General features: G+C 37.8%; 1 protein-coding gene across 3 annotated transcripts in view; it reads right to left on the reverse strand.

Annotated features, from left to right (window-relative positions):
- Positions 1–7,340: 7,340 nt before the first annotated feature.
- SMAD4 (SMAD family member 4) overlaps positions 7,341–14,677 on the reverse strand; it is a 58,379-nt gene continuing 51,042 nt past the window's right edge. For 2 of the 3 annotated variants that reach the window (XM_078060295.1, XM_036064742.2), the window contains one exon: positions 7,341–13,901. In XM_078060295.1, coding sequence (XP_077916421.1) covers positions 13,690–13,901 — 212 coding nt within the window. In that variant the 3' untranslated portion in view covers positions 7,341–13,689. The remainder of the gene's footprint in view (positions 13,902–14,677) is intronic. The other variant, XR_004908502.2, reaches the window with a different exon arrangement.

Below are 14,677 nucleotides of genomic sequence, written 5' to 3' on the forward strand. Positions count from 1 at the left end.
GTAAATGAAAGTTTTGTTCACGATAAAGGAGGCATACCAAGAAATATATCAGTGACCAAATGGTTTATTTAATAAACAGTGTTGAATCAATTAGGTATCCCTTTGGAAAAAATGGAAGTTTGGTCTCTAAATCTCACATTATATATAAATCACAATGGAATTAAATGACTAAAATAAATAACCATACAACCTGTAAAATACCACAATGTTACAAGACAGAAGAAGAATATTTGTATAATCTTTGAGTGGGGAAGGCTTTCCTAAGCAAAACTTAAAACACAGAAGCTTGTAAAGGAAATTTCTGAGAGATATGACTCCATCAATTCAAAATTTCTATTAAACACTGCAACCAATAACAAAACAGGATCAGCCTGGAAGAAATCATTTACATATATAACAGGCAAAGGATAAATATCCAGGTCCAGAATATATAAAAGCATGTACTGATAAATTTTTAAATTACAAACAACTAGATTAGGAACAGGCCATTCACCAAAGAAGTAAGTGGACCATAAACACACAAGAGCTTCTTTTCTTACTAGTAATCAGGCAAATGCAAAGTAAAATCACAGCAAGGCATCATTCCTAATCCAATGATATTGGCACAATTTCTAAGCTGATAATGTCCATTACGGGCAAGGCTGAGGGATACAGACACTCTAAGACTCATTGTTGAGACCTGCAACTGATAAGGCCTTCTGGGGGACCATTCAGAATTTTAAGTGGGCAGACTCTTCAATCCAACAATGTGACTTCCAAATCTCCACCCTAGAGAAATATTGAGGATGCATAGTAATTATTGTAGCATTTTCATAATATTTAGAAACAAGACAGATATCCCTAATAGAACAGTGGTTAGATAAATTGTGGTATATCCACACTGCGGAACACTGCAGCTTTTCCCCGTAAAATCTTAGGCAGGTCGACGTGAATAAACACGAGAAGATCTCCTGCACATATCATTAGCTGAGAAAAGGAAGTTACAGAAAAATACTGACATATTTTATCAATCGATTGAGACACACACATCTGAACCCATTTCAACACCTCTGAAAATCAGAAGTCACCTCACAGCGAACGGCTTCAGCGCTATAGGCTCAGGGCCAGTCAAGGTACAGCTGTGTCACCTGAGCATATGTGAGCCCTGAAAATGTCAGTTAACGAAACCAGTTAGGACCATCTGATGAAGGAACAAGAGTCCTATCACCTAACAACTTTCTGTGAACTCCTGGGAAATCAAGAAAGTGCTAGCATCGACAACTAACTTGGAAGAAACTCCCTGAGACAGTAGCAAAGTCATCTTTTAAGAAATGTTGCACCAGGAGGGGAAGAATGAAGGGGGGGAATCGGAGGGGAGACGAGCCATGAGAGAGGACGGACTCTGAGAAACAAACTGAGGGTTCTAGAGGGGAGGGGGTGGGGGGATGCGTTAGCCTGGCGATGGGTATTAAAGAGGGCATGTTCTGCATGGAGCACTGGGTGTTATGCACAAACAATGAATCATGGAACACTACATCAAAAACTAATGATGTAATGTATGGTGATTAACGTAACAATAAAAAATATTTTAAAAAAAAAACGAAAGAAATGCTGCACCACAGGGTTCTTGATGGCAGGCGGAAGGATCCAGTGTGTGCAATCAGTCACCGCAATTCGAGGCCAGGAGATTTGGGACTCAGATTCTGAACATGCAGAAATTTTAGCAAACACCTGAGCCACCTTAGGTTTCCATTTAATGTATGGACTTGAGAAATAATACAAAAAAAGAACCACTTTGTGTAAATAAGTCTAAACTCTTCCAATAAATGTCAAATAAAAATTTTAAGTGAAAAGAAAGCATATGTCGTGGTTTACCTGGCAGTGTAGTCTCTTCTTGGTAGTATGTGTGTATGTTATTATGATGGCATCTTGTAGCTAATAAAATGCTGTAATATAACTCTACTGGTGTGAGCAGAAAATAAACTATGTGTATAAATATACAAGGAGAAAACATTAGAAAGATAGAAGGCTATAAAAGATTGGTGAAGGGAGAGTGCCTGGGTGGCTCAGTCGTTAAGCGTCTGCCTTCCGCTCAGGTCATGATCCCAGGGTCCTGGGATCGAGCCCCTCATCGGGCTCCCTGCTCAGCAGGAAGCCTGCTTCTCCCTCTCTCTCTCCCCCTGCTTGTGTTCCCTCTCTCGCTGTGTCTCTCTCTGTCAAATAAATAAGTAAAATCTTAAACACACACAGACACACCACCATTAAAAAAAAAAAAAAAAACATTGGTGAAGGGTTAGTTAACTGCTTTAGGGGGAGAAATGAAGTAGGAGGTGAACAGTAAAGAAATTTGTTATTGTGCTCTGTGTGTATTGGGATCTTTTTTTACAATAAGACTGCACTAGCCCTAGGAGATTTAAAATATATTATTACATATTCAGAGATTCTAAATATGTCGTATATTAATATACTAATATGACTATATATTAAATCACATGTATTAAATTACAAATCTATAGGAATTTAAATAGTATGGTAATAATACAGGAATAGGCAAACCAATGAAACTGAATAGAAAATCCAGAAATAGTTCCAAGTAGGTGGGAATGTAGAAGTGTGACCCCATTTATTGGCTGTGGAGCCAAGTACCTGCTACAGGAAGACTTCAGGGTATGACAAAAACCATGAGGTGCTAGTCATGGCAAGAAGTCTAGTTCTTGCCTCCTTTTGGCCTCTGGCCTCCTGTTAAGCCCCCGGGGCTCCTGGGTTCCTAGCACACAGCACAAGATGTGGCATCTCTGGCTGGGTCCTGTGGTCTGGAGGGAGGCAGCCCTGCTTGGGGGAAAAGCTGTTTTTGGAGGGGATGTTCTGAGTTTAGCAATGAAGACGGAGTTTCCTGCTCCAGCCACGAACACAGGAGTTGAAATGGAAGCCTTGCCCAGCCCTCGATTTTTTGGTTATTTGTTTTTGGCGAGGTTGATCCCTGCTCAGTAGACCTCAACTCCAGGTGTTACTTCTCTTTGTGACATGTTCTTTCAGTTCACACACATTCATCTTTACCCAGGGAACAATGTAATAAAATCTTTAAAGTGCTAAAAGAAGAAAACTGTCAGCCTAGAATTCTTTTTTTTTTTTAAGATTTTTTAATTTATTTATTTGACAGAGAGATTGATAGCAAGAGCAGGAACACAAGCAGGGGGAATGGGAGAGGGAGAAGCTGGCTTCCTGCCTAGCAGGGAGCCCGATGCGGAACTCGATCCCAGGACCCTGAGATCATGACCTGAGCCGAAGGCAGACGCTTAACGACTGAGCCACCCAGGCGCCCCTAGAATTCTTTATCCAGTGGAATTTTCAAAAACAAAGCCAAAACTTTCTCAAACAAAACTGAGAAAATGTATTGCCAGCAGACCTGCCCTGTAAGAGATGTTAAGGAAATTCCTGAGGCATAAAGAAAATATGCCAACTGGCAACTCAAATCTACACAGAAGAATGAAAGTCATCAGAAATAGTAAGTATAGATTAAAATAAAGGATTTTCTTTTTGCTTTTTAAATTTCTTAAAAGATAACTGATGGTTTCATTATAAATGTTATAGTAATGACTTTTTTTCAAGCTTTTTGTTATAGTAAGGACTTAAAAAAATTAATTTTATTTATTTATTTATTTATTTATTTATTTATTTATTTATTTATTTATAGCATGAGCAGGGGGAGGGGCAGAGGGAGAGGGATAGAGAGGATCTCAAACAGACTCCACACTGAGCCCGACATGGGGCTCGACCCTGAGATCACTACCTGAGCCACCCAGGCGCCCCCGATGGTTTTTTTTGTTGTCGCCGTTTTTTAATTTTACTGTGATAAGAACACAACATTGAGATCTACCTTCTGAATAAATGTTTTATGTGGACAAATGTCTTAAGCATCAGATGAGGGGCAGTTAAAAGAGGATCTAAGAAGTAGAGAGGGAGATTGAGCAGTGGGTTCTAAGGACTACGTGCTGCTCGTGGGAACTTCGCAGGTTCCAGAAAACGACCCGCCACTCAAGACCACTCTTGCCTTTGCTCAGGAGTAACCGCAAGCAACAGCTGCTGGGGGCACACTCACTGCAGAGCTATTTGGGGCCCAAAGCCCCAACCCTGGAGTTGGACACTCAGTAATGATTTTTTTTAAGTTAAACTTTTTATTTTGAAACAATTATATAGGGTCACATGCAGCCGTAAGAAAGATACAGTGAAATCCCCCACACTAACACCTTACTAAGCTGTAGTCCAGTACCACACCAGGACATCCACATTAACAGTCAGGATACACATTTCCATCACTACAAAGATCCCTCTGTTACCCTCTTACCTTCACACCCACTGACCTCCCAGCCCATCCATTCCTCAGCCCCTGGCAACCACTGTATGCTTTATATGTTTCTGAATTCTATTTGCTAAAATTTTGTAAAGGACCTCTTTGCATGTATATTCATGGCGGATATTTTTTGCATTGTCTTGTTTTTTTGATCAGGAGAATACTAGCTTCATAAAGTGAATTAGGAAGTGTGCACTTCTGTTTTCTGGAAAAGACTGTGTAGTTGGTATAATCATTATAATTATATATTATTATAATTCTTTGTTTGGTAGAATCTCCAGTGAAACCATTTGGGACTGAAAATTTCATTTTTGGGATTTTATTTTTTAAAAATTTTTTACGTTTATTAATTTTGTTTTTTTAGTAATCTCTGCACCCAGCATTGGGCTTGAACTCACAACTCTGAGATCAAGAGTTACATGCTCTTCCAACTGAGCCAGCCAGGTGCCCCTCTTTTTGGGAATTTTATAATTATGAATTCAATTTCCTTAACAGCTATAGAGCTATTCAAATGATTTATTTCATAATGGGTGAGTTGTGAAAGTTTCAACAAACTGTTGAAAATTAGATGTCAAAATCAAGTTGACAAATTTGTGCCTAAAATTGTTTTATCATTCCATTATTACCCTTTTAACATTTCCAGAGTCTGGAAGTGATATCCCATACCCCATACTGGTGATTTATATCTTTTCTCTGGTCAGTCTTGCTAGAGGTTTGTTGATTTTACTAATCTTTCCAAAGAACCAGCTCTTTGTTTCATTGATATTCTCTATTGTTTTTGTTTCAACTATATGGATTTCTGCTCTTTATTTCCTTCCTTCTGCTTACTTGTTTATTTGGGGTTTTTCTAGGTGTCTGAAGTTGAAGCTGGGATTTGAGATTTTTCCTCTTCTCTAATATTTGCATTTAGTGTCATAAATTTCCCTTTCAGTATTGAATTACCTGTATCTCGCAAATATCAGTATATTTTCACTTTTCATTTAGTTCAGTGTTTTATGGGTTTGTGTTTTTTTTTTTAATTTCCCTTGATGCTTTTCCTTTGACCCATGGATTGTTTTTAGAAGTATGTTGTTTCTTGTTTCTATGTGTTTGGAGATTCTTCTGTTCTCTATTAATCATTTCTAGTTTGATTCCATTGTGGTCAGAGAATATCTGTTACGACTTCAATTTTTAAAAATTTGTTGAGTTTTGGGTCTATCCAGGATATAATTTATCTTGGAATATAGTGTGTTTGTACTTGAGAAGCATATGCACTTTGGTGGTGTTGGGTGGCTTCTAGATCTTTGATGAATTTACATCTAGTTGTTCTATCAATCCTTTAAGATGTTGAAGTTCCCAACTACAGCTGTGGATGTTCATTTCTCCAGTTCTATCACTTTTTGCTTCACACGTTTTGCAGCTCTCTGGTTTACTGTACACACAATAAGGATTACTGTATCTTCTTGATGGGTTGGCCTTTTATCATTAAATAATGTCCCTTTGTCTCTATTTTTTGTTATTGTTTTTGCTCTGAAATCTGACATTAACATAGCCACTACTGCTTTTAATTTTTACCTGATATATACTTTTTCTTTCAGCTTGCCTATATTACTATATTATTGAGGTGTGTTCCCTGTGGACAGTTACAGTTAGATCATGTTTCTTAATCCAACTTGCCAATAACTGTCTTTTAATTGGTATATTTAGACCATTTACATTTAATGTAATAATTGATATGTTAAAGCTTAAGTCTGCCGTTTTATTTTCTGCTTGTTTTCTTTCCTGCCTCATTGTAAGTTACCTGAGCCTTTTTAAAATAATTCCATTTTTATTTATCTATAGTATTTCTGATTGTCTCTACACAGCTTTTTCAGTAGTTTCAAATATTCCCTCTATATACATTTAGAATTACCTTAGGCAGTGTTATAATGTTTGCTTCAACAATCAAACATAAATTTAGAAAACTCACGATGAAAAGGAAAGCCTACTATATTTGTATTTATGCTTACCATATTTTTTCTTTTTCCCATTTTCTCTCCTTTTATTTCCTTTCTGTTTAGAGAACTTCCTTTAGCCATTCTTTTAGGGTACATCTGCTGGAGAAAATTCTCTGGTCTTCCGAACCCATTCTGTCCATCTGTCTGAGGCCAAGTGGTGACTCAACAGAACTACATCAAAATATAGAAGTGGGTGCCATCCCCAAAGTATGGCCAGAACCAAAAATAATTACTCTTAGAATAGAAAGGGTTGAGGGGAAAGGGTACTGCAATTTATCACAGTGAGATGATGGGGGTAGGAAGGGTTTGAAGGGGATTTGGAGTTTTGAGGTTACCATTTGTGGGAGTTTTGATGAGGCAGGACATGGAATAAAGCATAAAGAATTAGGGGTCAAGAGCAAAGGGCAGAGATGAATACATACAACTACCCTTTATCCTTAAGTGCTTCATAAAGAAATGTTATTTCCCCAAAGAATGCCAAGGGGCTACCCCTTTCAAGTTCTAGCCTAAAATAAAATACTGTAAACTTTAGGTCAGGTGAGAACAAGTCTCTCAGCCTAATAAACATCTCTGGAACTCATGTCAGCAAGATCAGAAATACTGATTTGGTCATGCAACTTATAAGCCATTGCCATAGAGTCACCTTACGGTGTCTCATCCCCCCTACCTTGAATCCCAATTCAGAGAAGAGGGAGCTAGAAAGCTAATAGCTTTCCTTAATTCTTAGATGGGCAATGGCAGGGTCTCCAATTTTCAATGTCTGTCTCTCCTTAAGCATCTTGGTTCTCATAATCCCTTAGCATCCACCTCTTCTCCATCCACCATCTCTCCACCCTGTCTCCTTTTAGAAATGAGAAAAGAAAGGGGACTGTTCTTTCATGGTCATATCTGAAATGTTGTATGTTCCATTTCAGTGGTCACAACGCTGTGAAGGAAACTGTTGTCCTCAAGTTTGAGAATTCTCTAAGTGATTAGGAACTCTTTCCAGATTCAAGACATCCACAAGCTTAAGAAAAAGAATGAGCACATAATGATTTAATTGGCTTTCTCTTTTAATCAAAAACATACTTTGTTACAGAGTTCTCAGGAAAGGTTCAACTATTTTTTAGCCACAGACTTCAACCAGGCAAAAGTATACAGAAAGCCACAAAGGAACTACCGGAGCTTTAGCTGACCAGTTTTCCCAAAAGCAGAAGCTAAGTGTGGCTCTTCTCTGGGTTTTGGCATAGCTACATTACTCTGATTTCAGGGGAGGAGACAGAGTTGGGAAATACCACCACCAAATCGGTCCCCAACCCCCAGTCACTTCCTCCAGACGGTTCTGCAGCCCACCAGGTTTGCATCATCTACAAGCATTCATGCTGTTCCCTTAAGTCACATGTCCAAGGCATTGGCCAGAACCCCATACTTGAAGGAAGTTTCTCGACTCCCTGTTTATAGCCTTTTAACCAATCCAAGCCCATGAGTCCTTCTATCAATGACAAGCAGCCACGGCAACAGCAGTTGGTTTCATTGCTTCCTCCCCAGCTAGCACAGAGCTGGCCTCTACCAGGACTCCCCAACCACCCCACCCTTGACCCACTCCCAAGGAAGGCTCTCAAGGTCCTTGAAAAAACCACGTTCATTAATTATACTTATCCAAGAATAGGCTGGAAAAGTACTCTGAAAGAATACGCCACCCAAAAGTCTTCTAATCAAAATGGACCTAAAAAGAGCCAAGAATAAAGGGAATGATCATCCACTGGTATTGTTTTCTTCTATCGTATGAACCATTTTAACTGATGTGATTCAGAGGAATTTCCCTGTTTTGAACATAAAAGAGTTAAGAAACCAAAGACCAGAAGTAATGACCTCTAATATCATTAGGCATTTACAGTAAGTTTTCATTTTAGTCGAGAAAAAATATTACCAGCACACAGCACTTAAGAGGATGGTGTCAAACACATACCAACCCAAAAGATGGAATGCCATGACTCAAAAAAAGCCTTAAGAAACCTTTAATAGAGATGATGGGAAAATAAAATGAAGGTTTTTCCCCTCCTCTCAGGTTTTTTTTTGTTTTTTTTTTAAGTATTTATTGCAGCCCCCAAGGTGGTGCTCGGCCTTTGGTTAAATTTAAGTCTCAAGGACGTATTATGTAACTTCTTGTCCATAGGAGAATAGTAATAAAATATCAAGCCTAATCTCATTTGAATAACGTGGAAATAAGTAAAAAGCCCCCTCAAACAGCACAGCAAAAGTAAGGAAGAAATCAAAACCTGCTGCAAGGTAGGCAAGGTCACTTAAATTTCAGAGCTGGAAGAACACATCTAATCCAACTCCCTCATTTTACAGATGAGGCAACTGAGGCCCAGAGAAGGTAAATTACCTGCCCAAGGTCACACATCAGATTAGTGGCAGAGTGCAAGCCAGAGCATACCTGGTGCCAGACCAGAGCCACTAGTTTCAGGTTGAACAAGAACACGGGCTCTGAGAGCTATTGAGAAAACTATCCACATCAACAGAGAGAAATGATTGTCTTCACCTCGGTCCTTCCTATGAGAGAGAGAGAGAGGAAGGAGAGAGGAAGGAAGGAAGGAAGGAAGGAAGGATGGATTGCGGTTCATTCATTCATTCAAGTCTGATGTTAAAATCCCTGAAAACATGAGCAATTACTTTAGCTATTCCTTGGGGCAGGATATCAGACCCTCAATTCTCATAAAGGCACCTATAGGTCAAAAATATCTGTAGAGGAGGAAAGCCAGAAGATAGGGCTTAAATGGGGATACCCAAACCAACAAAAATAACCTTCCCAAGTTTATTTTTTGTTGTTGTTCAGTTTTTTTGCTGGTATCCTCTAGGCAACGGTACTGCTCTGACTAATGATGCTAATTTAGTGAGTCTTGTGACCCCAGTTTTTGTATGAGCAGCATGGAGGTGGAAGCAACAAAACTTCTCAAAATCTTTGAAAGGGGGAAAATGTGAATATGACCCACTTCTCCCAACCTCAATTACCTGGAACTCAGCAAAGAATCAGGAAACATTCTAAGCAAACTGATATCAGACACCACAGCACTGAAGGCCTTTTCAATACTTTACAGGAAAGTTTCCCGGGACTTGTCCCAGTTTCTCCTTGTGTTTTAAAGGTAGTTCTAATAAGTCTAGTTACCTGGCTTTATTGCCCAAGCAGTTGGAAAAATGAATCAGAAAGGAAAGAAGAAACTCCTAAGGGGAGGTACACATGAAGTGGTCAGAAGGGGAGAATACTGGAGGGTATGTGTGTAAAAAAAAGTAAACATTCAAAACCATATGAGTCTATGACCATTTAGTTTATCAAGGCAAAACCTTAGCAGCCCCGGACATCTACAAAGACAGCTAGGGACAAAAGAAATATGCCTAGTATGTTCTTGGATATACATATTAAATAACTCCATCAAAAAAAAATGGCTAAAATAAAAAAGGTTTACTGCTTAAATAAGGATAATGCAGAAAATTCCATTCCACAGTGACAGCAGGTAAACAAGAGAAACAGCCTAGCAGCACTGGGACAGGTACTAGGGACAAGACCGAGCCGAGGATGCTTCTATGAATGCGACCACTAACCTTATACATCCTTCCTGATGTACCTTAGGAGAAATTACCTAGTTGTCGGAAAAAAAAAAAAAAAAAAAAAGGAAAGGCTTGCACAAAAGATTCTCATAGCCTATCTTCTATAATCTTTGCAAAGAATTTAGGCAACTATTTACAGATAGCTATCTGCAACAAGATGAGGTCTGCCTTTAGAAAGAAAAAAAAAAAAGCATTTCCTTCTAACCCCTTCTCACAGAGTTACTGTAAAGATCAAGTGAAACAGTGTAATAAAGAGCTTTGAAAACTGAAAAGAAAGAAAGCATTTCTTCATGTTACTGTTGTCTGCTAGTCTTAGCTCAGCCCCATCTACTAAAAGTTGTTAGGTGATTTTACAGGTAATTGCTTTCATATACTCATTTACCTCAGTAACCTAAAATTCATCATCTTCCCAATCTGCTATCATTAAATAAAATGCCAGTAAAACAACTTAATGATGAAGGGAGCAAACTATAGAAAACTATCAACAAAAAGGATTCTGCCCTACTCAGAATAAACTGCTTCTTCCAAAAGGCTCTAAAAAAGATCTGAACTAATCTAATTTTGCATAATAGCTAGTAACTATTGACCAGTTACCACCAAACCAGGAATAGAAATATTTCACCTCCATAGATGCGTAAGGAGCACCACGGGAAAATGTAAAATTTCCCTTCTCCAGATGGGCATAGTCAAAAAGATAACTGCAATAAACTTTTAAAGTAAGATGTCTACCATCTGGAAGACAGAGCATTTTATTTTGCCCTCAAAATTTCTATTACAAATATCCCCCTTTACACCACACCCTTTCCCACAAAAATGAATTTTTAACTTTGAAATACAATACAGCTAATATGTCTTCAGTTTACTTGGATAATTTGAGTATGATAACCCTTAAGCTAACCACCCAGCCTGTAAACCTACAATGATTACAGGAGGAATGGGATAGGAGACCTATTTAGTGGGTAGGTTCATACAAATGAGCCGTGCTTCTAGAAAAACAAGGTTATATGGCAGTGATTTATTATCATTATCTTTGTATACCAGGGGTAGCATATTATAAAAAATGAGATAGGCTATATCCCATAAAACAACCTACTCCCTGGAAAATAAAGGCAACACCATTAAGGATTCCCTTTGATAACGCACTGAAAGGCACTGGACCAAAGTGGAATGGCCTCATACTGGATTATAAAGGTACTTGGTTCAACTCTCACTCAGCTTTCAATGAAATTCAACGTTTTGAGATATGAAATAGCTAGAGAAAATCTACCCAAAACCATATCCTCATAATAATCAGATTCTGAGAACTGCGGAAACTATCCTACCCTAAAGTAGCCATAAAATTTTAAACCTAGTGATTCTTGAGTCTTACTCATCAAAGATGACTACCTCTAAGAAATGGAAATACTGTTTAACAACTAAGCTCCTCAGAAATAACTGACATTAACATACTAGGTGTGTTCTCAAAAGCATGTGACTGAATCTAGGTACAAATATAAAGTAATTAATAACTAGAAGTACTCCTACGTACTGGTAGTAACGTTATGGCTCTTAGCAGAAAGAAACCAAGACAGGTGGCTTGGCTTCAAAGATAGACTTCTCAGCAAATATTTTCCACATACTTTCCCCAGATGATTAAACATGAAAACCTTCCTTAAAGGAGAAAAGGAAGCAATGGATGATATCATAGCATGCTAATGATCCTAATCAAATAATCTGAATTTTTTAAATCTCTCCCTTCACTCCTATTCTTCATTCGCAGTAAAATAGATCTAAAGTCAGCAATTTCTAGAGAATGAAGATTTTTTTTTAAAAAATCTGCCAATAAAACTTAAATCACCAAACATTTATAGATTAAAATTAGGTCTTTAACAAAAGTATCTGTAAGTACTCAAGAGTTCAAATGAGCCAGTAGAGAAATTATTTTAAAACAAAAGACATGTAGCTCAGATCAAGATCTATGTTTACATCACAGCAATAAGCAAACTCAGTGGTTTCCAGAATGGTCTTACGAAGAAGACGTTCTGAGCAAGGACAAAGACGACTTACCCATTTAAGTCAATAGAAGGATGACTATTATAGTGTTTCTCAAATCTCAAACTTGTAACACACCTTAAAGAATCTTATTACACTTACGAAGGCCCTCCAAGCAAAAAGTAAAAGGATCTGAAAGATAACCCTTGGTTTTATTTCACACTATTTATCCTGTAGGCAACCTATTTATCTTGTAGACAATCAGGCCTATTCTGCTACAGTAAAATAAAAGCTGAAAAAAAAGCAAAAAACAATAACAACAATAACAAAAATCAACTCTACACTGGATACATAATGTCCACGGGGAAGTCCTGGCAGAGTGTGAGGGAAACCAAAGCTGCCGGATAGTACGGGCTGCTGCCTGTCATTTAGAAGGTGTCTTGCTTCTGAGGTTGAACTCAAAAGTGCAAAAGAAAACAAAACTTTTTTAAAAATCAAACCTAGAATTCAACTTTGTATGTTGAGATTCGGTTTTATTTATGCTACTAGCTAAGTAAAAAGCATACATATTGTGTCTGTGGTACAGTCAATACATTTGCAACTTTTCTACGTAAATTCTCTATACAAAGTCACTGCCAACTGATATGATCATTGATGGCAAAGGGCTTAGAATAACCAAAAGGTATAAAAAAGTTTGCAGTCTTGCCCCAAGATACAAAAACTGAATTTTAAACAATGTCATAACATACATGATTTAAACAGTATACGAAAAAAAAGTCACACATCAAATCAAGTACAAAAATACCCAAACTACCTATTATGAACTGTAATGTTTCCATTATTCTGCACAGTATTTAACATAGAATTTAGCAGTTTCCAAAATACTCACTTAGTTTAAGCATTGCCACCTTTGTAGAACAGTGAGATACTAAGTGGAGTGACACTGCTTTTAGTGTTTTTAAAAATACAAAACCTTTCCTTATGAATTCATGAAGGAAAGAAATTCCTCTTCTAGGCTTCTTGGTGACCAACCTTGTGCCTAGAAATATAGAATACATCTACTGTATAACAGGGCAAAAGAATATTTCTTGATAGTTATCCAACAGGGATAACAAATGTAATTTTAAATGGTATTTCTTTGTGGGGTAATTGTAAGGAATTCTCAATATACACACAGATTAGTGTTTTGCCTTGGCAAAAATAAAATTGAAGTTGCAAGACCATCTGAATTGAAATCATCTTCACTAGTTTAACTTGCAAAAAAATATTTTGGATAAAAGGTTATAATACATTAACTATCTTATTTTTTAAACACAGAGTGAAGTTGCTCTTGGTAAAATTAACTCACCCACATGGCACAATATTTGGAGTAAAGTATGTTCAACAATAACAACTCGCACACAAAATAACATAGGTGAATTAACTTTGAGAACTTCTCTCCTTTAAAATCAGCAATATTGAATTTATTCTGTAGAATAACACATGTATCAATGTTCTGCATATAAAAGTCTCTAAGACATTTTAAAGGGCTAAATTTTCCAGCACTGGAATGATTCCTTCATACATAACTGGTGAGGATTTAATAAGAATGTGTTTTTCCTGATCTTCAAGCTCTGAGCCATGCCTGAAAAGTTCTAAGTAGGAAAAAAAAAATTGTTTTAATCCAGTTTCTGTCTGCTAGGAGCAAGGCAGCAAACACACTTTTCAACCCTTTATGAAAAGATAAAGCAGAACAAAAGTGAAATATATCTTCAGATTATAAACAGGATTGTATTTCATAGTCCACCATCCTGACAATGTTAAGGGCCCCGACAGTGAAAGACCTCAGTCTAAAGGCTGTGGGTCAGCAATAGGCATGGTGTGAAGCACTTCATCTAAGAGCTGGAGGGCCCGGTGTAAGTGAATCTCGATCCAGCAAGGCGTTTCTTTGATGCTCTGTCTCGGGTAATCCGGTCCCCAGCCTTTCACGAAACTCATCCTGAGTATGCACAAGCGACGGAGGTCATCAACGCCAATGCCGGCAGCCGCTGACAAACCTAACAGAGAGGATTTGGAAGACGTCAGAGGGACAGGCTGGTATCTTCCAACCTCCCTACACCTTATTAACAAAGTGACCAGCTGTATTTACTTCATGCTCCCCAGCATATAACTTCTCTGTCAAAGTGCCAAGAAGTACGTGTAGATCTACACTTTCGGACCGAAAACTTTTGGTTAAGACAATTCACATTCCACATGAGTCTTCTAGCTATCAGCAATTATAAAGTAAGTTACCACAATCCATCAACACCCCACCTATGTTTCTCTTTAGAAGGAGAGGTGAAGGGTAAAAAAAAACAACTTGTTTTTAAGAGGTAGCACATGTCCACAGGTCGGTTCTAAGAACCTTACTGTCTGTCTGAACAGCCTCGTTCAAAGTGAGACCTGACTAACAGTGAGACAGTTCATAGTCCTGGTTCCACTAAGAATTCTTGGATGACCCAAAGGATGTCTGTCTCTCAATTTCACAATGTCACAGAGACACCGTGCAATTACTCAATGGGGGCAGTAGTTAAGAATGAGAAATTTAATAACAGTTCTGGATTCTTTAGTAAAAACATGTTTATAACATCAAAACTAGCGAATTAATGGTTTAGATGCTCAAATTTTTTTAAAAAGTCAAATTCTCTAAATTAAAAAGTCAAATTCTCTAGATGAATACGTCTTATCTACCTCTACACTGTAAACTCCTGAACATAAGTCACAAAGGAGATTCTGCAGCTAATTTTCCAGTCAGAACATACAGTCATCTAGTCAATCTCCACTCATCAATATC

This window comes from Halichoerus grypus, chromosome 13 (genome assembly GCF_964656455.1).
Source record: "Halichoerus grypus chromosome 13, mHalGry1.hap1.1, whole genome shotgun sequence".
Classification (NCBI taxonomy): Eukaryota; Metazoa; Chordata; class Mammalia; order Carnivora; family Phocidae; genus Halichoerus; species Halichoerus grypus.